The following is a 23,204-nucleotide window of genomic DNA, read 5'->3' as shown; positions in this document are numbered from 1 at the left end:
GCGCACAGGCGTGTGACTTTTTACGACGCAAAAAAAAAAATGACGAATTGTTTGCTGAACTCAACTCTTTTTTCTTGGCTGCACCAACTCCAATTTGCTTACTTCAAATATTGGTCTTTTTTTTTTGAGGGCTGGTCGGCTCTGTAGCATCACAGCAGTGAGCAAGGCGAGCCTCCCCTTCGAGTGGGCCGAAAGACAGTGAAATTCTTTGTTTTCATTTTTTTCAAACCAATATGATTTTGTAATTCACATACTCGTCACAAGTGAAGAATGAGGCATGGTTTTCGCAGGCTATATTGCTTTCATCTTATCCACATATCTGGGTAAATTTATCAAAGGCGTCAACAAAGATTCTGTCAATGTCAGCCTGCTGAGGGGCTCCATCGAGCTCAAGAAGCTTGAGCTGTTGCCTGATTTGCTATATTTTTGTGAGCACCTGCAACTAGTAAGCGGTACGATAGGGAGCCTCAGCGTCAAGATACCATGGCATTTCCTTTACAGTAAGAGATGTGAAGTGGTTGTGCGAGATGTTTCCATTACAGTGGCACCCAAGCACCAGCACAGTGATACTGCGACAGCGTTCTTTAGATCGAAGGAGGAGTTTCTCACCGCCGTGCAAGTTGTTGTTGTGGATGCAACGAAACAGAAAAAAAAAAAATATTCTAAGAGCGGCCTCCTTAATCGACTTCAGCAAACATTTCTCAAGAATCTAGCGTTTCACCTGGAGAACCTCTCTTTTCAATTAGAGGACAAGACCGGCTGCTGGAAAGGGCAAACCGCCAGGGTTCAGGCGCGATTCGGTAGGCTGACGTGTGAGGCGACGGACTCGAATTACAAGTCCACCTTCGTTCAACCTGAGGATAGCATTGCGAATGAATCGCTCTACCGCCTTGTCTCGTACGAAGGCGTCTCGGTGCGCCTGCTGTATTCCTTCAAGGACGAAGAGCCGCTTCAACGGCGATCATCGCAATTGCAGAACCTGGAGAGCGTGGACTCGTTCATCAACGCTGAGGAGGTTTTGGTGTCCTCGGAAGGTGCTATGGCCATTTACTTGCAGAAGCGGTCGGCCACTGTGCAAACAGAGCCGCGCGTGTGGGCTGCGCTCATGACCAGAAAGACAACCCTTCAGTGGAGCGCACCGTGCACCACGGCAATCGGCATTCTCCTTGAAAGCGTAAAGCAGGCCCCGCGTCGCGCCTTCTTTTGGGACAATCGACCCGCTAGTCGCATTCGAGTCGGCGACCCCGCTGGCACGTCAAGGTGGTGGTCCTATGCAATTGGCAAGGTGGTGACGTATCAGAAAGCGAGGCGCGATCGCAGAAGGTTTGACTGGGCAGCATATCAGCGGCGGAAGCTCTTCCTTGCCAGCCTCTTCACTTTCTGCCTGCAACTTCTGCAAGCACCTTGGATCCCCGACAGTGAAGGACAGAGCTTGAGCGAGGAACAGCTGGTGCGGATCTCTGCGCAAGATGCCATGGCGTGCTGGCATGCGGCAAAAGAGTGCTTTGCACAGTTCCAGCGCACGAAAAGGCCGCCGCAGGGTAGCGCGTACGCGCAGTATCTGCAGTATTTCTATTTGAACGAGCAGAAGTCATGTGAGGAGCCGCTTCTGGAGTTGAGTCCTTTAACAGCGCTGCCAGCTGAGATTGGACTCACCATTGAGTGCGCAGAACTCGCAGTTTCTCTTGACCAAAATCTGAGGGGTGCCACGAATCAGGCGTACATCGGCGTCACTGCGAGCAAAGACAAGCTATGCGTACAGCTCTCCGCCGCCACCGCTACCGTCGTCGCCGAGGCGGACGAAGATAAGCCCGTTCTCGCTATCACTGGTAGCGACACCGCCGGTGTATTGCTTATGGCGTCAAAGGTGGGGCACTCCCCAGCCAGTGTTGAGCTCGTCATTGAAGAGATGGTAACGTGCCTCGACCTATCTTTTCAAGAGCTTCTGGTTACTAAGGTGGCCTCATACATTGTCGCCGCAAGGCCATTCCTGAATCAGGACTTCTCGGATGTCTCGAATGCTGCGGTCCTGGTGGGGAACAAGGTGGACCACCCGGAGATGAGAACGCAGCAGGAGCCGTTCTCATCATTTGGCATCATCGTGAAGTCCGTCACTGGGAAAGCTGACGGGGTCTGCTTGCACGCAAAGCGCGCTCAGCTAGCTCTCGCGCTGAGCAGGCCACCGGTGGCTGAAATACAAGAAATCAGCGCTATTGTCAATGATGCCACTCTTGTGCAGCTGTGCTCGGTTGCCGTGACCCCTGCCCTGGGCAGTGATGGCATTCGCATTGAAGTAGTGACCGACAGTGCCAACATCTCCACCAACGTTGAGGGGTTTGAGTACGTGAAGCTGCTTCTTGGCTCCATGAAGCAGCAATGGTCTAGTCGCACGAACAACTTTGTGTCTGACCTGCAGGCTAGGCGCTCAGGCGACGCGAAACAGGATGCGCTATCGAAGGAGAAGTCACAGGTAAATCTGGCACTGCGGTTTGAGTTCATCGAGTACGGCGCGCTGGCGCTAGAGACGTTTTCCATCCGAACCACCTTCGGTGATGGATGGCACATTCACCTCAGCGCCGCCGGCGGGACAACGGAGTGGTGGTGCCACAGCATTCCACCGCAGCCACAAGAGTCTTTCATTGACATTCATGTATGGGCAGGTGGCTTTTTGGTGTACTCGCCGTTTGCTGACAGCATTGAGGGCAACGGCATCGCCTTCACATGCAATTTCAACCACGTGACCGTGTGTCTCGGCAACGATCTGATATCTAGTCTGGAGTCTCTTTACGACACCGTGATGATGATTCTTTGCGACGATGAAGACCGCCATGTGTATCTGAGCGAGCGCGACAAGTACACGGCCCCTCAAATCATCGGGCTCTTTACAGGCAGTCATATGATGCTTCTTTTGGATAGCAAAAGCGGCGACTTGACCTTGCTGCCGGGACACACTGATACTGAAGCAGCTGCTGCTGCTAAGGCGGCGGCGGGCAGCGCTGATTTTCGCCGCCCCGGTGCGAACCCACCACCAACGCCGCCACCGCTCACCCTGGAGCTTCTTGGCGAAGAATGCCTACACGTCTCTCTGCAGCGGTACGGTGACAAACGCATGGATATCCACGTCGCGCTCCAGAGAGGTGTGAATGCCTACCTCATCGGTGCACCGGCGCACATTCCTCTTTTCGTGCCGCGAGACAGTATGCGCGCAGAGGTGGAACTTCATATGTGTGCGCCAAGTGACGTGGACTTACCCATTTTCCCGTACGGCCGACTGAACGTCGTTATGAAGCTGTCCAACGTGGGGACCGTCATGCATATTCCAACACTAACGGCCGTCTGGACGTACTTCGACACACCGTCGTTGCCGCTGTGCCGCCTGCGTAACATCGGCTCGCGCCTCCTTTTTTCCTCTCGCCCCAGCCAACCCGGTGCGACACTCGCGCCGCGGTCGCCTGCCTCCGCCTCCGTGGAGGCGGTTGGCGCGGCCGCCTTTGCCCGCATCTCGCGCCCCTCAGGAGGTGGGGCAAGAAGCGCCTCTGCGCCGTTGTCCACGCTCGCCCCGTTTGGCATGTACTCGACACCAGTATTTCCATCCGATATGCGCCTGAGCGTCGAGATCTCTGAATCGGAGCTGTACTATCCATGGGGCGAAGGCAGTGTGGCGCCGCTGTACCTGCACGCCGAGTTGACAAACTGCGAAGTTGTCATGCTGAGCCGAGACGGATGTGTTGAGGTGACTGTGCGAGGGTTTCTGGCAATGCCCCGCGTCAGAGCCGCCCTGCACACCTTCCCACGTGCGATGAGCGAGACGACAGCACAGTGCGCAGAGGCGAGTACCACGCGCACCGCCGCTGAAAGCCGTGACGAGCATGGGACGTATGAGAAAGCACCGCCATGGAGAACGTCCGAAGAGCACACCGCACGGCCCTGCAGCAGCCAAAGCGCCAGCAGTACCGCGCAGCAGACGAGCCGAGGAGCGCGCGCCGCGCATTCGCCTGCCGCAGCACAAGCTGCCTTTCCGAGCGAAGAGTACTTGGCGGCACCACAACACTGTGCATCACCGCCGCTGGCCTCGTCCCTCATCCAAGTGCACGTGGTGTACACAATGGACAGCCGCCCGCCGTTCTCTCCGGAAAGCCCCGACGAGTCTCTGCGAGTCTCCCTGACTGCCACCGCTGTGCCCGGCATCGGCGCACTGCCGGGACCTTTGCACGCAAGCCTGCGCTCGCCGGCTGAGGTGGCGGCGTGGCTAACCTTCTTCACATTTTTCAATCTCACCAACACGGTCCCGCTCTCCACGTCGAGCTGCGTGGCCACCGCGTCACCGACGTTTGTGTCAGCGGGGAACAGCACCAGTGGCGGTAGCGGCGGCAGCATACCCACAGCTGCAGCGCAGAACCCGCGCCGCCTCATCATGAACGTACACACCTCTCCGATCGTGTTCCATCTGCCCTTCGCAGCGGCGGCAGCGGTGCTGTGGGAGGGCCTGGATTTTGTGGCCTCACCCGGCTACAGCGTGTTGCGTGTACCGAAGCTAGATGTGTTGGTTCATGAGCAGCTGTGGTGCACCGCAGCGACAGGGGTAGCGACGTCGGTGCAGCGGCTGGCGACGTTGCGCGATAACGGCTACGCTGTTCTGTCTCTTCGTAGCAGCAGTAGCGGCAGCATAGGCGAGGTGGATATGATGCCTGCGATACTGTTCGAGTCGCACGCTACAGGGCCAACGGCGGCCGAGGTGCGCCGGCGATTAGTGCTGCCCGCTATTGTAGGGCATCTTGCCCACGCCACCACTCTCGTGCAGCTACAGAAGTGCTTCACACTTGCAGCCGTGAGCGCAGTTTTTGCGGCTCGAAACGCGCAGACTGCCCTGCTGAATGCCGTAATTCTGCAGGAGAGTCAGCGCAGGAAGCTGCGCTACGCATGCTGCTGCACCACATCCACCGGCGGTGGTGGTAGCAGCAGCTACAGCAGCGGTACGGACGCCGACGCGGAGGCGCAGCTGCTGCCCTTAATTTCCCCACCCTTGGCTATCCACATCCATAGCGGCTGCCTCACGTTTGAGTGGATGAGTGGACTACAGCATGGCCTGCGAGCGGGCGTGACGGTGGCCTTCGCGAATGCGCGGTGCAACGATTACGACGTGCACAACCACCTCTCAGCCGCCCAGCCCGCCGACGACAGCTGCGATACCACCGCACACTGTCCACAGCGCTTTCCTCTAGCGCTTTCCATGCCGCTTATCGTGGAGGTGGAGGCAGTAGAGGCGTACGTTTGGTGGGCTAACGCAGAGCGCACCAGCACGGCCGAAGCCGCTGTCGGCGAAGAGGTCGCATCGCTCGATGGCCCGCAGTCAACGAGTAAGCAGCACCCCGGCGTGCCATTGGTGACAGCTTGCATGCCACTTCTACTTTATCCTTTTCAGGTGCACACGCGCATCGACACCGCCGCGCAGGTGGCGGGCACGGACACAGGGGAAGCCGCACATGAGAGAGGTACCGCCGCGGCTGCAGCCTCGGACACCTGTCTATCTGTCCAGCAGGAGGACGCGCGCGTAGCGACAAGCGAAGAAGAGCTGGTGCTCAGCTTTGCGGTGAGCAGCGGCGACGACACCATCGGCACAGCTGCGCGCCGCTCGCAGTCGCTCTCCAGTGCAACGCTTCACACAATGCCGTCGACCCCCAGCGACAGAAGCAGTGTCACGGCGGCAGCGGTACCCACAACTATCATGTACCCCATGCGTCCCGCTGAGGCACTGCCGACGTCTGTCTTCCTAGTGACCCCAATTCACGTCGTACTCAACAACTCTGCATACATTGTGCTGAGCGAGATGTTGCTGCATAAGGTTCAGGGGACGAGTGCAGCGACAGCAGCTGGAGCTCAGGGTGCGGTGGCGGAAGCAACACCGCCTGTCTCGCAGGGCGTCGCGATCGTCAGTCAGTACTACCTCAAGCACTGTGTCGTGGAGCCTCCGACGGCAGCGCGAGGCAGTGCCACAACATCCAGCGCCTCCCTCTCCTCACCTTTCCCACCGCTCGCCTGCAGCAGAAGTGAACCGAGCAGCTACACTAGGAGCGCTAGAAACGGTTTTGGCGGCAGCTCCGGCGGGCATGCGTCTTCGTCGCTGGTAAGAGCGCAGGCGGTGCGCGCGAAGACGATCTATGTGTTCCGTTACGACAGCGCACCGAAACAGCGCGTGTGGGTGGAGAGCCAGTCTCAAACATCATGGCAACTTGACCAACAGCAGCCGAATGGCGACAACTCGGTCGAAAAAGACGAAGAGCGTGGCCTCAAGCCGTCCCGTAATGGCGCGGCCGAGATCGCTGAAGTGGAAAAGCGTAGCGTGCCGATGAGTCACACACCCCTCAGCTCGCTGCACGCGATGGACGGGATGCGGATGCTGGAAGCACCGGCAGTGCACGATGGCCCCGCCAACCTACGAGGTACAAGGATTCATGAAGGTCCTTCGAAGTTGTCATCGTCGTCGGCGGTGCAAGAGGAAAAGCGCCGAGAGCCTCATCAGCACCCTCGCCCGTCTGCGCACGTCACGATGGCCGTTCCAACGTTGAGCCCACAGGCTGCCACGCAGCCTCGTTTGCAGATGCGCATAACTGTGGCAGAGGTGTGTCTTAGGCTCGTCTACTACCGCGATGTTGAAACAGTCGCCGCCGCAGTCTCCGAGGAGCGCGCTTTCTGGCAGCGATACGCGGAGGTCCATGCCTCAGCGCGACGCGCAGCAGCAGCAGCAAGTCCTGTGTCAGCTACTACGACCCAAACGCCGTGTCTCATGACATTCCTCGCCGCCAGTGTTGCACCTCTGCGATCACTCTACCCAGCCAGCACGAACAGCATCACCGCACGAAGTCGCATAAACAGAAGTGCCAGCCCGCTGGCGCGCAGCCGTACTCCTCTGCGGTGGGGCCAATTGCCAGCGTTACCGGCATCTGCGCAGCAGCAGTTGCTTGCCCCCACCGCCATGCTCGAGGAGGCGTGTGTGGATGCTTTGTGCGTACGGCTAAGTGGCATCATCGTGTCCAGCTTCACCGACGCGAGATCTGTCCAGCTCGAGTCGTGCGTGTGCACCTCAGTGAAGAGTCCCAGTCGGCCGCTCCTCTCCACGACTCAGGTGGAGCTGTACGTACCGTCCTCCGCTGTCGCATATCCGTCGGCAGGGGAAGCTGCAAAGACGGTGACACGAGACCTTCAAGGCGCTGCGTGGGTGACGAAGGTCCTGCGAGGCATGGAGACTGCGCCCGAGGCAGAGAGTGTCGGTGCATCTCCAACGATGTCGCCAAAGGACACAAACGCAATCGCTGCACCATCGGCGCCGGTGTTGCCGCAGCCGCAGCCTTCCGATCCGACAAGACAGGCAGAAAGGAGCCACTTGGCCGACTCGCCATCATTGGCAGCAGCCCCTACTGCAGCCTCGACAAGCGTCAATGGCTGGAACTGCAACGGCGATGGGGGCCATAGGCAGGCGATTGTGATGCAAGGTGAGGTGGGGTGCCGCCTAGAGACGTTGACTATCGACCTCAGCGCAGCCGCGTTGCGTGCTTGGCTAAGCTGCCTCGTCGAGCAGCCGGTCGCTGCGCTGCGGGCCGCTACAGAAAAGGAGAAGCGCGCGGAGCCTGTAGCCGACAGGTCCCAGCACGCTGTCGCCGTTGCCACGACGACACCAATTCTGTCACCCGTGCAGTGGAAGCCTGGCCAAGGTCTGCGCGTGCACGAGATTCGCGAGGCCTTCTGGGAACTCGAGCACGACATCACCCTCTCCCGCGATGGCCTCGTCCTTGTATTCTCCAGTCAAGAAACAAATTTACTGACGGTGTACCTCAACGGTCACGACATCACGCTCGACCCCTCACTGCTTCTCCGCCCGGCAGGGCTGCAGCGGGTGGTGATGGTGGTGCAGGGCGGACTCACCGTTCGCTTTGTCGGCAGCGGCCGTGTGCGGCTCCCGCTTGCGCTGTGGAGCTCATCCCTGGTCGAGACGACGGCGAACGTTGGTCTGGAGACGGCGCTACTGCCCTTCATGGCGATTGGCGAGGGGAGCTACCTAGAATGCCCCCAGGTGCGGCTGGGCTTTACGGAGCCCCCGGCAGAGAGTTCAGCGGGGGGTGGCAATGGTCGTGAAACGGCTGCTTCGTCCCAAAGACCTGTGCCCGACTCGTTGGCCTTCATCTCGAAAGCCTCGGCAGCAGGGGTCAAAGCCGCGGAGGGAAGCGAGGATGCAAGCGTGGACGCGTCGCCACCACCGCCTCCGTCGTCGCATGCAGACCCACACCAGTCGCAGCTTGTGCACCGCAATGTGCATCTTTACATGCCGCACATCTCAGCCATCATAGAGCCGCGACGAGAATCCCGGCAGCTGCGCATCCGCACAGCGGTGGAGTCGTGGATGAGCCTCTGCAACGGGCAGCTGCTGCGCGACGACGTGCGATGCACCGGATTCATGGTACTTTCGGAGTCTATCTACGACGCAGCCACGACGACGGCGCGCACGACGGTGCTGGGACCTGTTGACGTGAGCGTGTGCAGCAGCAACGGGCGGCATCACGCTGTCTCGCTGGGGCCGGTGCAGGTGGACCTTGGTCGCTCAGACCTACTGATCATGTCCACTTACGCTGGAGAGCTGCAGGCTCTTCGGTTGTATGCCAAGCACCTGACCCACAGCAAGGTAGAACGGGCGTTCCTCGAACTCGTAGAGGCCACCTTGGCATGGAAAGCGTCAGCGGCTACCACGAACAACACCGGCGTGCACGGCGAGGAGGATGAACACGACAGTGAGTTGTACGACGGCGCTGACTCCAGCGACAAGAGCGAAGAGAAGGAGGGGGGTGAGGAGAGGCGCAGCAGTGGCCCTCGTGGAGGTGCTGCGCGCGAACAAACTGTGGCGGCAGTCCCGCCGTTGCAAACCGACTTCGCTCGCGCCAGCCATACCAGCGACGCCTCCGGGGCGACCGCAAGTACAGCAGCAGTAAGAGAAGGGGCGATGACCATCGACCGGCCGCGGTCATCGTCGACAGGACCACGCAAAGAGAGCCACAGACAGCCATCGCGGCCCGCCACCCCGCAGGGCTCTGCAACACGCAGAACTGGCACGACGAAGGCGCTCCTGCGCCAGTTTGTTGCAGAGGGAGGCGAGGTGCAGGAAGAGGTGCGTTCACGCATTTGTGCGGAGGACGACCAGATGCGCCTCATACCCACTGTCGACGTGCGACGGCAGCAGCAGCAGCAGCAGCGGCAGCGTAGGCGCCAGCGGCTTCTTCGGCGGCGGCAGCCACGTGGGTTCTCCTGGGTGGTGTTTACTCCCTCCGTCGAGGTCATTTTCAGCGACCACCGCTACCCACTCATGCAGGTGTGCGTACAGGACGTCATGGTACGTCGCACATCCTCCTCGGCCCTCGCCTCCACCTCCCTGGTGCGGTGCCAAAGGGCCAGCGTGCGGGTCCACGGGCGTGGTCGCTGGGACGTGCTACTCAAGCCGAGCGCGGCACTGACGTGGTCGCTCACGCAAACGGTGTCGCTCCACAGCAGCAACCGGCATGTCTCCTTGGTGGTGGAAGGGGTCCATTGGCAATGCTCTCACCTTATCGTGGCAAAGTTGCTTTACATGAATCACCAATTTAGCACCCTGGCGACGAGCCTTAGGCGGCGCCTGACCATGGCGGCCGCTGCAGGGGGAGAGGCAAGCAGTGCGGCAGCACCGGCATCGGTCGCCCACGTGGCAATGGCGCCTGCTGTGACGAAATTCAGAGGCGAAGACGACTCAGGAAGGGATACCAGCAGCGACACCACAGCGGGCAGCGCCTCTGTTAGCACAGATGGTGACGACGGCAACGACAGCGGGCACAGTAAGAGGAGCAGCAGTAGTAGCCGGCAAAGCAATGCCAGCACCGAAACATTCTCGGACACGATCTCTCGGCGTCAACGACGGCAGCTGCGACAGGATGCGGTGGCGATGGGGGCCGGCGGCCAGAGCGCCGACTCTTCTCTGACAATGGAGGCGACACCATCATCATTATCGTTTGCCGCTTCTTCCGTCGTGGTGAACGAAGTCCCTGCCACTGCCGTCACTACCGCCGCCGACCGCCTCGCGGCAACGATGCGGCCGTCTCAGCGTGGCGGCTACCGCAGGCCATCTGTGACCGCAGGTGCGGGGACACCCGTGACGACTGCAGCCGTCTCTCCGGGGATGGCGACACACCGCCTACTAAACAGTTTCAGCCACACCCTCTTTGCCGGCATCTGTGAGCGCGTGGAGGTGGCGAAGGTGTCGGCGACGGCAACGCCTGACGTGCTGAGTGCAGCAGCCAGATCGGCAGACCCTTCATCATTGCGGTCCACAGCAGAAACAGCAGCACCGATGTTGTGGCGCTGCAACGAGCTCTACCGGCTGCCACCATCTTCCACTACCGACATCTTCATCTCATACCGCCGCGCCCACTCGTTGATGCTGACCTTCTTCACAGCCGAGTTCGTCGAGTGGGACGGCGTGAACTGCGCCTGGACACTGAATGCCAAGGGCGAGACAGCGCTGGCAGCAAGGGCAATTGTTAGCACCGCCAAGCCGTCGCCAACGGTGCCTCCTCCGAGGCAGCAAAAGCAGCTGGACACCTCTCGCGGCGCTGTCTCTGCCACGACAACGAACTGGTTCGCCTTCACGTCCCTGCAGTACGGCATGGCGAGGGCTTTGACCGTAAGCACCACCGCATCCAGAGGTGCGGCGGCCACACCCGCCACAGCGACAGGAATCAGCGACTATGGCGGCGGCAATGGGAATGGAGGGGGCTGCAAGGTGCTTGCCTACTCGTTAGCGCTGACCTGTGTAGACGCGGAGGAAGAGGCAGACACGTCACGCTACCCCATCGTGGTCGCCAGCGGAGAAGGTGGCCACGATGGCTTGACGCCTGTCCCGCATCAGCAGCAGCAACACCGAAGACATGCTCGCCGTCGGTCCTTCACCGCGTCCTCGGCCGACGCCTCCGCACTGCTCTCCCGCAGCGCTTCGTCCATGTGCGTGGGCTCGCTGAAGAAGGGCGGGGCGCTGCTGGGCGGCAGCACTCCAAAGGGTGCCGCTCCTCAAATGGCACGGGGGAGCAGCAGCAGCAGCAGCAGAGCCGGTGCAAGTCACCGCACTTCCGACGACTTCGTACCTGCTCAGTGTGGAGAGCCGCTGCTACACAGATCCCACGACCGTTACGATCGCCTGCAGATGGTACAGTGTGGCGCCGCTTCAACCCACTCGCTCCCGGATCAGCGACGAAGCAGCGCTACGATATCGACGACGACAGGAAACCAGAAACCCGCTGCCCAACGGAGCGCACGGCCGCACAGCCGCAACACCGCCCGTGTCCCGCCAGCGGTGCACCGTGGGCGCCTGCAGCTACCGTATCACGTCAAAACAGCAACCACTCCAATGGCTTCATGGCAGGATACTGAGGGAGGTGGCGGGGACCTTCTCGTCGTGCGCCTGCAAGCACGAAGCTCTCTCTTCAACGAAACCGGCTGCACGCTGCAGCTGCTGCCTTCACTGCAACTGCTCACAGCGCCCAACTCGGTCGATGGCGCCCCATCCTTGCCTGCGACATTGACGACGGTGCCACCAGGCTGGCAGCTCCCGTTGAATGAAGAGGACGTGCACAACGAGGTGGTGCTGCGTGTGTGCTGCCCCTCGACTCGGTGGATGCCGTCGCCGGCAGCACCGAGTGCTACCGCGGCCTCCTCTACCGGCATGACCGTCTCCGGGCCCACGGCAGGTGTAGCGGAGACGATGGACGACGCTACGACGCACCTGTGCTGGTATGAGACGCGCACCGTTCTGGGGCAACTCCAAAGCGGCCGCTTTCTCTCCTTCAGGCGCGTTGATTTAGCGGGTGACGCGGCCGGTCCACCTGTAGACGTAGCAGGTGCGGCAACAGCGAAAGACTTGGCGAGTTCCTTGCACAGATGCGCCACTAGCCACACCCGTGACGATCATGATGAGCGGCTGCTCATACTGTTTGTTATCCACACGTATTCCGCGGACGGGCTGATGCAGCATATCTCCCTATACCCCCGCCTCACGCTTATCAACCACCTCGGCCTCACCGCGCGGGTGGTGGTTTTTCAGCAGGACCCGCTTGCCGGCCCACAGACCCCAGATGAGGCCACGCTGATCGCACAATGGACAGCGCCACGTGTCGGACGTGGGCTTCACGATCAAGAACGTTTTTACCGCAGCCTTGTCGCCCTCGGCGCCCACGATGCTCTTCCCCATCAGCACGCCCTCCCGCTCCACTTCTGCACGTACGGCAGCAATCTCGTTCTGGGCCTGTCGTTCACCCAGAGCACCGGCGACGCCTTCTTCACAGCGGACCTTGACCCCGTCGTCACACACCTGCGTGATGCCGTGGATCGCCACCCGCGTCTGCTGCAACTGCGTGACAGTCACGGGCGGGCCTTCTACGTGCAAGTGAGCGTGATGTCCCGCACGGTGGTGCTTTCAGTGGCGTTGTGGGTGTACAACCTGACCGAGTACCCGCTGCTCATGAGCGACAGCTTTCTGCAGCGCCGCCTCTGCCCAGGGCAGAACAGCACCAGCGGTATCATCCCGTCGCAGGGGGAACCGTTCCTGATTGGCTGCCAACTCGCTGACTTCACGCAGGGTTTCTTTGCGATCGGGATGGACGGCAGCTGGTCCAGTGCGGTGCCCATCGACGTCGGCTCCAGTGGCGTGTTCGTCTCCGCCTTGTCGCGGCTCGGCATCACGCGCAGCTGCAACTACTCGATTCTCTTTCCAAACGCGCAGGAGGGGCGGCCCATGGTCATCCAAATCACGCCACGGTGGGTCTTCTACAACAACACGCCCAAACAGCTGCGACTTCAATTTCGGTTTCCTGGACTGGAAACGGCAATGCAGCAGGCAGAGAAGCGGCGACGACGGTTGCGGATGCGGGAGATGGACGCCAGAGCAGCAGAAAACGACATCGAGGCCGCCGCAGTGCCTTTCGAGGCTGCTGGTGCGACCCTGCAGGGGGCGCGGCACCGACTTCTCCTCGAGGCCGACGACACCGTCGGCGCCCTCAACTCCATCGCAGCGGTGCAGCTGAACCCCGGCGACTACCACGTGAGCTGCATCGGTCCAATTGAGGGGAACCAATTCCGAGTGCAAGAGATGTTGCAAGGGATACTGCCCGCCATTACGTCCATCCACGCCGCAGGTCGTGTTGGACATCGCGACGTATCGTCCTACTATGAGTCGCAGTACACCCCGTACATGGATGTCGACCGCCCAGGGGAGGCAACGTTCAACCTGTGGGCAGCGCCTCGCGCGCTGGGGAAGCAGGTGGCCGTGAACTACGGCAGTGACTTGATTGTGCAGCGGCCGTCGGCGCCGCACCCGACAGAGCTGGAGCCGCATGACATGTACTCGGCCGACGCCGTCATCACGGGACGCATTGCCGTGGCGGTGCAGAGCGCGGACGATGTGCTGGCGGTGCTTCTGCAGCCGATTCAGGGAACGAAGATCCTCTTACAGAACCGCACGGAGTCGCACACCGTCATGGCGCGACAGCTGGGCAGCAGCCGCCGCAACCGCATCCCGCCTCGCCAGAATCGATTTTTCCTCTGGGAGGACGCGCGTCAGGAACACACCATCCGCGTGCACCTTCTTGGCTACAAGGGCCGCTGGTTTGATGTGGACTTCAGCGCCGGTGAGTGCCAGGTGACGCGCCACGTCGACACCGAGGCCGCGGCCGCCGCTGAGGCGCTCGACCATGCACGCCGGCTGCACCCGCACCCGACACAGGTAAAACTGGAGGCGGAGCTGCACGGACGGACGGCGGCAGCAGCGGACTTTTCATTCCACGTGCGCGGCTACACAAACACTGAGAAGACGCTCGTCACGATCCTGGTGACAGAGACCCCTGTGCCGGTCTACGCTGCCATCGACTCGTGGCGCACTTCGCAAGCCGTGTCGCTACGAATGACGATGGTGCAGCTGAGCTGGACACAAGAGATGAGCACACACGTGGCGACCGCAGCAAAGTTCGCGACGCCGTTCGCGATCGATGACGGTGGTGATGGGGTAGTCGACAGCGGTGCATCTGGTGTGGCGATCGCGCCCGTCGAGGGCACGGATCGTGGCGGCGATACCGTGACGGCCGCGCCGCCATCCAGCGTGGCGAACGCAGCCCTCTTCTCCATCATCCTGGAGGGGGTGCAGCTGGAGCGCCTCGCCACGGAGGACAACGAAAACTTCTATCTCGCCGTGCACCAAATGCAGTGGGTAGATGAAAAGCGGAAGGCCGTATTTGTCTACCGGGCCCGCCCTCGCCTCCCGCCGGCCATGGCTATGCTGCAAGCTGCAGACGCAGCACAAGGCAGCGCAAGTGTAGCGGCGCCGATGCTTCGAACGCCACGGCTCTCCTCATCCTCCCCATCTTCTCTATCCTCGCCCTCATGTGCGAAGCCGAACCCGGGCGACCGCGCTGGTAGCCTCACCAGGCGACGGCAGCTACATCGCACCGGCTCGCCTGCCGTCGGCACAGCTGCAGCTGGTGCAAAGAGCCGCGACGTCAGTAGTGGCGGATATGGAGCGCTTTTGGAGCCCATCACCGCCACCGCCAACCGCCTGCTCAGCACCGCTCTCGGCCGCAGCAACGCGTTTCTCCTCTGCATGGAGAAGCAGAACGACCTGGAGATAAGCTACAGCCTCATCAAGTATGCTGATGGCGTGACGCGCTACACAGAGCTGCGCCACGTCCTAACCCCGCTAGTCGTAGTGCTGACCGACTTTTTGGTGGTGGATATGATCCAGGAGGTGCGTCGGCTGCGAGTGCTGCTCCGCCTTCGCAAGCAGACGGCCGCCTCACAGACCACCACGACGTCGCCGGTGGTGTTGACGGTCTCCTCGCTCCGGCAGCAGCAACGGTCAACGTGGCGTGCCTTCGGAGACGAGGACACGGGCAGCGGTGTGATGGTTGGGGTGCCTGGCAAACAGGCGTTTTCCAAACCTTGTGCACGCCCCCCCTCATGGAAGCTGGGGCAACGCAGCGGCAGTGTGGTCGTGGTGAACGGCGACACGGAGGCAGACGTCCTGCCGTCAGAGCAACCGACCCTTGCAGCTCAAGCGGCGCCTCGGCGCCGGTCCCCAAACGAACGCACCAGCAGCGAAGACGCGGTGCAGCGGCGCGGACGACAAACCGACCCGCTGTCGCGAAGGGGCAGTCGAGACAGAATCCGCGACGGCGACAAGAGCAACGCAACGGCGGCATCGTCCGTGCACACAAGACGCACTGGCAGCAGTCACACGTACGATAGCAAGGCGGGCAAGATGCGCAGCGCCACGAGGCGCTTGACGACAACTACGCCAACCTCCCCACGCCGCTCGGGCCCGTCATGTGCCGTGATCGCTGCCACCGCCGTCGCAGTGCCACCGCAGCAGCAGCACCAGCAGGGAGACGGCAACACTGCCGGCTTTCTTTCACAAGCCTTCTTCCTTCAAAAACTCGTTCAGGAAGTGCGCACACGCCTGGAGCAGCGGGGGACGGATGCGATGGCCGGGTCGCTGGCCGCCCTCGCCACTCGAGGAGAGAAGCAGCTGCAGCCTGGTAGTGGGAAACTGTTGCTCCTGCCTGGAGGAATCGCCGGTGCAGGCCCCCAGGCGCAACATCGGCAGCTGCTGCGCGGCGCCACCTCGGCTGCTGTGCGCCATTACCAAAGCGCGATGCACTGCGATGGTCTTGCAGGGGTCACGACCGTAGACGCAGACGGGAGCCGCGCGGTGGCTGACGTGGGGAGCAGCGGTGCCAAGGCTGCAGGCGACGGAGGAGTTGGCAGCGTCAGCACAGCCTCGTTCATGTTCATCGAGCGACTGGAGGTGCAGCGCGTGACGCTGTACGTCACCTTTGTTCGCCACAGCCCCGACCCCCTGCGACCGTTGCTCGGCGCCTATGCATGGATGCTACCCAGTCAGCTATGTCAGCGGGAATTCTACCTCCCCGCTTGGACGCTGACGCGGCAGGTGGAAACACCCGCGTCGCTGCAAGCGCGTCTTGTGCGGTGGGGGATGCACAGCTTGCGCGAGCAGTGGACCAAGGTGACGAAGCTCGGTACGCTGCTGGACGCGCTGAAGTTCTGGCAGCATAGGACGCTGCTTCTGCACGGTGCCCCGCGACCCTTGACGCTCTCCCGCGTGCAGCAGCAGCAACAGCAGGAGAGGGGTGGGGGCGGTGGGCAGCCACTCGCTACCTTCGCCCCATGCATATCATCGGGTGAAGAAGAGAACGATGAAAACACGGACGATGACAGCGGCAACGCGGATCCACAAAGGGGCGGTGCGCAAGTGGAGAGCCCCATCGCTTTCATGAAGCAGCGGCGATGATGGCCGCGGAAGGCGTAGCGGGCAAGGTATGAATGCATGGGTAACCCATCTTCTTGAAGGGTCTCTGTGGGTGTGTCTCTCTTTGTGGGCCACTGCCGTGTCATCGGCCAAGTGTTATGTCAGCTTCAGCCCACTCCCACTCTCTGACACATGGACAACGATTGCATCACGCCTTGGCATCCTTGCGCTGCTTAGCATCTTACACATGCACCAGACACCCATGCACACACACACGTTTGGATCTGAGCGCTACATTGGCGATTTCACGCGAGCGTGTAAGGGGACTGCTGTACGCAAACGCCTCAAATGCGGAACACACAGAAGTCATGGCACACGTGACTCTCTACGCGCGCTGCGACGGGCGATGATGGCATCCGTAAAAGTGCGCCGCATCTCTTCGCCGTATTCACCGCACCTCACCCTTGGAGGCGGTGGGGTGGGGCCTCGCGCACGTGGTGTGACGTCTGCCGCCCCCCCCCCCCAGCACTCTCTGTGTTCGATTCCCTCTCTTTCCTCCTCCACAACATTTTTTTTACGTCTACGCACTCGCCCTCCCCTCACCCTCAACACGCACACACACACACACTCCAATGGACCTGCATCCGCTACTCATCTGCGTACACACGTGCATCCATCCATGCCACACGCACACACACCCTCTGCGCATCTACCCCTCTCGATGCGCGCATGTGTATGATGCTTCCCTCCCCCTCGCCCGACAGCTCCGCCGACTTCGTCCGTTATTCAGGCCGCTGGCATCGACTCCATTTGGGGGTTATCACCACCACGACGCAAAGTTCATTAGTCGCCATTCGTCGTCTCAACGTATACCGCCCCTCTCCTCTCCCCCACACGCACACATATATCACCACCAGCACCCGCCCTATCCTCATCCTTGTCTCTTCCTCCGCTAGTGTGTGTGTGTGTGTGTGTGTATCGCTGGCTTCTCCGTGACAGCTTTCATGACGGAGGAGCTTCATCTTCGCGCCGCTGCCGTGCCTTGTCCTCCTCCTTTCTAGATTTATTAGCGCATCGCCTCATTGCGCCCCTCCCCCCCCCGCGGCGTCTCCTCCTGTCTCTCCCCCTCAGTCGTTGACAACCGCTCTTGCCGCCGCTTACCCCTTCTATTACTCGCGCGGCACACGTCCCGCACGGCACCGCCTATCGCTCCCTTTCACGGGGTTCTCGACGAAACGGCTGTCGCTTCACCGTCTCAGGTGTGTCACTGCTCTCCCCCGCACTGCTTCCTCGTACCCTTCACCCCCCCCCTCCTCCTCCTTCTCCTCCTCCCCCTTTTGCTCGCCCGCACGCCAGCCCGCACACCCGAGACGGCCAGTGTACGCGGGTATGCGTCTGCCCGTTGGGATCAGCGTGTACGCCCACCCACCCCCAAAGCGGACACCATCTCACGGCACAGTCGTGCCCCCCTTTCCCCTCCCCCTTTCTGTTTGTGTGTGTGCGCTCCGTTACAGGGAGGCGAGAGAGCGAACGGCAGGCTGCACGAGGAGAGGGGATAGACCTAACTTCGATCGGCAAAGTCGGCCTTTTTAGACTGTGCGTCAACGCACGCAACGCCCAGCACCACCCGCCCTCCCCCCTCTCCCTCTCTGCAAGCTCAGCCTCCCAGCCCGACCCGCTTTCGGTGTTCTTGTGTTTCGGGGGCACCCGCGCTCGCGTGCCGCAGAGACGGCCGTGCCGGCTTCCAACAGCCAAAGAGGGGAACGACGTGACAGGGCGGGTGAAGAGAAAGAGGTGTGTGTGTGTGGAGCAGGAGGGAGGGGCCAATGTCGTCACACGCAACAGAGAACCCCAACGTCGAGGAGAGGGAAGCGGCGGAGAGGTCGGTGACCACGACCGTCACCGCGACTGCCAGAGCAAACGCAAACAGTGAACGTGGTTTGAAGGGATGGAAGAATCGACTGATGAACTGGCGGAGTGGCGGCGGCAGTAAGGATAGCAACACCGACAGCAGAGATGGTGGTCGTGCTTGCGAGGCGGTCGCCGCTGCTCCCGATGTCACCGCAGAGAAGGGTGAGGCGCACCATCAGCAGCGTGCAGAAGGCGGCAAGCCCTCTGCGGCGTCTCCTGCCGCGAACGACGCATCAACAGCAGCAAATCCCAACTCTGCCGTGGCGCAAGCTTCGCTGACTCGCCCGATGAACATCTGGCTGCGCCGTGCGCTGGAAAGGCAGGCAGAGTCCGCTATTGCGGAGGCTATACGTGATGGCAAGCCGATTCCAGAGGCGGCGGTGGCGACCGTAGCCAGTATAGCACTGGGAGCCGCGGCTGCCACACCAGCGCAGGCGACCGCCGTTGAACCAAAGAACAATGACGCCTCAACTTCCGCAAAGACGCCTGCCGCACCGCCCGCCGCCCCCAAAACGAGCTTCGCGGAGCTTATGCGGCAACACCGTGAAGGGCTCGTGCCGCCGAGCGCGCAGCCGCCGGTGAAGGCCACGACGGTGGTCAAAAGACCGAAGGGGACGAAATCGCCCACCCCGGTAGGGACGCCAGCGGCGGAGGAAGCGTTGCCTACGCCGGCACCCAACAAGAAGTGCGCAGCGAAAAGTGCCAGCCAGGCGCGCACAGCGCCTGAGGCTGCGCCGGCAACTTTATCGCCGTCAGAGTTCGAGAAGGCAACGGGGGAGGAGGGCGGGCCGACACAGACCACCCCCACGACGGAAGTGAACTCCAGTGCAACGGCTTCCGCGGCTGCGGCGGTGCATCAGGCCGCGGTCCGCAAGCGCAGCAAGGCAACCAACAGCGTATCCGCGAAGCGCGCACATGACACAAGCGCCGCCACATCCGCAGCGACGACACCGACACAAGTAACGACGGTCAAGGGGAAGACCTCTCTGGAGGAACTCCGCGCCCGGCGCAACCGCACCACCGCCGGCGGCAGCGCGAACCATCATAGCACGCCCCACCCTGGGGAAGGAGGCGCTGGCGTGGCGAGCAGCAGCAGCGCCGGCAACGCTGTAGGAGGACATGCACAGCAGGACGAGTACAACGACAGCGCCCTTGACGCCGTCAGCCGGCTTCTTCTTCGCTACTGCTTAGGCGACCGCGCTACGGAGATGGCGCCATCGACAGTAGCAGCGGCGAATGGCGTGGACGTGGCGTCATCGTCGACAGAGCCGGTGGCTGCCCCAACGGCAGAATCGCCGCCGGCGCCTACGCGGACGACGACCGAGCTGGAGTTCTTCAATGAGCTGATGGAGCTTTGCGCGAACGACAGTCTCACGCCGGCGTCGCTGGAGTTGCTGCGTGAACTCTTCCAGCACGTTCGCGTGCTGCCCCGTCCCGCCAGTTCCTCGAATGCGGGCAAAAACTGTGAGAACGCAGACACCGGCGCACCTGCTGTGCAGGACGGCATGGCGAAGATGGTGGAGTTGGACGCCGAGGCCTACCGCGAAGCCGCTCGTCGGCGCGAGTACGTTCAGCAAGTCATCATGGTGCTGCTGAACCGTCTCAAGCACATGAAGACACAGGAGCAGCGGCAGAGGCAGAAGTGTTGTGGCGGCACAGCGGCAGAAACATCAACGTCCGCGGCAGCGGCTCCGCCACAGCCTGTCACTGGCTACGGCGCGCCGTTCATCAAAGTCGGCGGCGTATCGCTCGCGCCTCCGCCGATGTCCCCCCCAGCACAGCAGCAGCAGCAGTCAGGAATGATGTACCCAGAAGGCCAAAGGACGGCGTCTGCTGCGCCGTGGCCGAGCATGGCTGAGATGGCCGGCGCGTACCCAGACGAGGCGACCGCTGCCGCCTTCACGTCGGATATGATGGCCTACGGCTACCCGAACCCGTACGCCCACCTCACTGTCTTCTCCCAACATCAGCCAGTGGCCCCACCGGTGGGCTGGCCGTCTCCGTTCCACTCGCCCACAGCCGGGGACCGCCGCGGCCGTTGTGGCCACCACGGCAGCAAGAGCCCTAACAGCAACAGTAACGTTGCCGCACGCCTCGTGGCGTCGCCGTTCCCCGGGGCCTTCCCAATCATCCCCCCGCCAGCCACCACGGACACCTCCGCCGACGCAGAGGACCGTGAGATGCAGGAACTGTTCCGCATGATACGGGCGCAGCTCACCCAGCCTGTGAACACACAGTCGTCCAGTGTGACCGCCATCAGCTCGCAAGTGGAGTCAAGCGTAAACTTGTCGGGCACAGCGCCCGTTGAAGTGTCTCAGGAAGAGAGGACAGTGCTGCGTCACGTTCAGATGGACTTCAAGAAGCATATGGAGGAGCACCAGCAGCAGCAGCAGCAAGCGGCAGCCAAGGGCTCATCAGTGCCGCAACCGCCGCCGCAGACCGCATCGACGCCACTGACGGCAAGCCTGACCGCCCCACCAGGAACTGGTGCTGCACCACCGCGGCGCATGCACGCCACGCCTGGAGCCACTGCTGGCACCTCAGACTCTGCTGCAGGCACAGAAACGGTAGCCGCAGCGGCAGCTCAAGTTGAGAGTAGCAAGAGCCAAGGCGATCACACCCTCACGGCGAACCAGGCAAACTGCCTAGAGGAAACAGGAGAGGCCGCAGGAGAGTCTCCCTCGGCGCGCAGCACCACCGCCCCCGCGCAGGAGGAGGAGGGTATCGTGACCGGCAAAACGACACCAGCTAAGTCACGCGGAACAACCCTAAGTCTCAACGCCAAGCCCTTTGTGCCAGGCGGCCCTCGCGGAGGCAACAGCAGTACCACCTGCGCCATTATCAAGCCCACCGCTACCGCTGGCTCGACGCCTACGAAAACGACCTTCAACTACCACGCAAAGCCGTTTCTGCCCTCCGGCAGCGCTAGCTCACTTATGCCGCCCCCCCCTCGAAAGTCCGCGAAGATGAACGTAGCAGCACCGGCGTTCGTTTCCAAGCAGCAGCAGCAGCAGCCACAAGCCACCGCCTCTCCCTCTGTCACGTCCTCTCCTCCCACGAGTGGGCCGCCGTTCAACGCCCCCACGACCGGCATCCCGGCCATGCCGCCACCACTGCCGAAAAGCGCGGCCGATCCATGGGCCTCTTACGAGATGTTTGCCCGTTGGCGGGACATGATGGAGGCCTACTACCAGAATGTGTTCGCCATGCAGAACGCGGCTGCCACGACGACTGGGACCTCATCACCATCGGCTATGATAGCACCTTCACGCCCTGCGTAGAGGCGAGAGGAGGTGAAAACGGCACGGAAAAGGCGGTGCAAGGGATGGTGGTGGTGATGGTTGGTGGTAGCGGTGGCGGTCAGTGATGGGGGAGGGGGGCGTGAAACTCGCAGAAGGCAAGTGAGAAGAGGACACGCCCCCCTCCCCATCCCTCCCTCTTTAGCCCGACCTTCTTCCCTCCCCTGTGTGTGGCGTGCGTGTGTGTGTGTGTGTGTGCATCATCTTGTTCGCCCCCCCCCCAATAGACTAACCCCCATCGGCTCACGTGTGGTGTTGTTGGCTTCGGAATGTTTGTGCGTGTGTGTGTGTGTGTGTGTTTTGGGGGTATGAAGAGACACGCACGCACAAAAACACACGCACAGAGACAGAGAGAGCATAGATCAACGCGAGTGGCCAGATGCGAGGCGACGCTGCCGCAGCGGGAGCGTGCAGACGGCGGATGAGGCGACGCGGCAGCAGAACAACGAGCTGGATTCGTCTTGTCTTTTTCCTCTGTTCGATTCGTTGGTGTGGCCGTGTGTGTGTGTGTGCGTATCGCACACTTTGTGGTCGCCGTTTTCCTTTCGTATTTTTAGCGTTTTCCGTCTTCGTTTTTTTCTTTTGCCGCCGTCTTTCTGTGTGCGTGTTGGTGCGTGGTTCACCGTCCACGCCATGGTCATCGTCATGATGACGCTTCCCCCCCCCACACAAAAAAAAAAACACGCGCACACCCCTCCTCTCCCCTCCCTTTCCCTCCCCCTTCCCGTGGACGTGCACACTGTACACGACTTTCTCGTTTCCTTTGTTTCACTGCATTCATTTTTCCGTGTGTCTGTGTTTGGTGTTTTGGTGGCGGTTATAATGGGTGCACACACGCGCGCGCACTCCCACTCCCTCCCGGATCACCCTCGTCTCGTGTGGGTGTTGCCCAGCCCCCACCCCCTCTGTCCTCGGAGTTACTCCCCTCTGTATGTGCTTCTCTCTTTTACTCGCGCATGCTGTGCCTCTCCTCTCCACTCCCTCCCCCTCAGCACACCTTGGCGGATGCGTGGCTATACACTGAGAGGCGCGACGTTGGACATGAAGAGAGCGAGCGAAAGAATGCAGCTGCAGTACGTCTACGTCTGTGCGTGTGTGTGTGTGTGCGTGTGTGGCGGTGCTCGCCGTCTCTCTCCTGTTAACATACATAATTCAATCTGACAAGAACAACGCACCAAACAACACAACGGCACTGCGCATGTGCCGCACTCATCGCGCGATGGTCCTCCGTCGTGTGGGGGGATCTGTGAGCGGCTTTCATTTCTCGATGATACTCTCTACTGTTGCATTCATGCGGCAAAGGCACAGTGCGGGGTGGTGGGAGAAGAACTTCCGGTTGTGCTCATTCAAACACTAGAGCCGAAGGTGAGCGCATGACGGAAGGGTCGCACGGTGGTGTTGGTGGTCGTCGTCGTGGTGGGAATGGACGGCGACACGGGGCTCTCAACACCGTGTACGACTTTGCTTGTGTGTCTCCCCTACCTCTCTGCCTTCCCCCCTCTCTCACCACGCCACCACATACTCCACTCACTCGCTCACTAGTGCGCTGCCTTTGACAATACCCCCTCTTCCTTCTGTCTGTGATGCAAGCAACAGCTAGCACCCGATAAACGCTATCAACACCACCACCAGTCGCCGCCTTCTCTCTCACGCACGCCTCACTCCCCCCCCCC

The 23,204-nt window shown here is 61.4% G+C and overlaps 2 protein-coding genes across 2 annotated transcripts; both read left to right on the top strand.

The window, feature by feature from the left end:
• Positions 1–277: 277 nt before the first annotated feature.
• On the top strand, positions 278–16,363 carry LDBPK_091050 (hypothetical protein, conserved; the record flags this gene model as incomplete). Its single annotated transcript, XM_003858736.1, has 1 exon — positions 278–16,363. One exon carries the CDS (start codon positions 278–280, stop codon positions 16,361–16,363), a length of 16,086 nt encoding a protein of 5,361 aa, XP_003858784.1.
• A 2,156-nt stretch (positions 16,364–18,519) lies between these two features.
• Positions 18,520–21,513, top strand: LDBPK_091040 (hypothetical protein, conserved; the record flags this gene model as incomplete). The annotated part of the gene is made up of 1 exon (XM_003858735.1): positions 18,520–21,513. The coding sequence occupies one exon, from the start codon at positions 18,520–18,522 to the stop codon at positions 21,511–21,513; it is 2,994 nt and encodes a 997-aa protein (XP_003858783.1).
• Positions 21,514–23,204: the final 1,691 nt, after the last annotated feature.

This window comes from Leishmania donovani, chromosome 9 (genome assembly GCF_000227135.1).
Source record: "Leishmania donovani BPK282A1 complete genome, chromosome 9".
NCBI classification, from domain to species: Eukaryota; Euglenozoa; class Kinetoplastea; order Trypanosomatida; family Trypanosomatidae; genus Leishmania; species Leishmania donovani.
The sequence above is the reverse complement of the archived record's forward strand: the minus strand, read 5'-3'. Positions and strand labels throughout refer to the sequence as shown.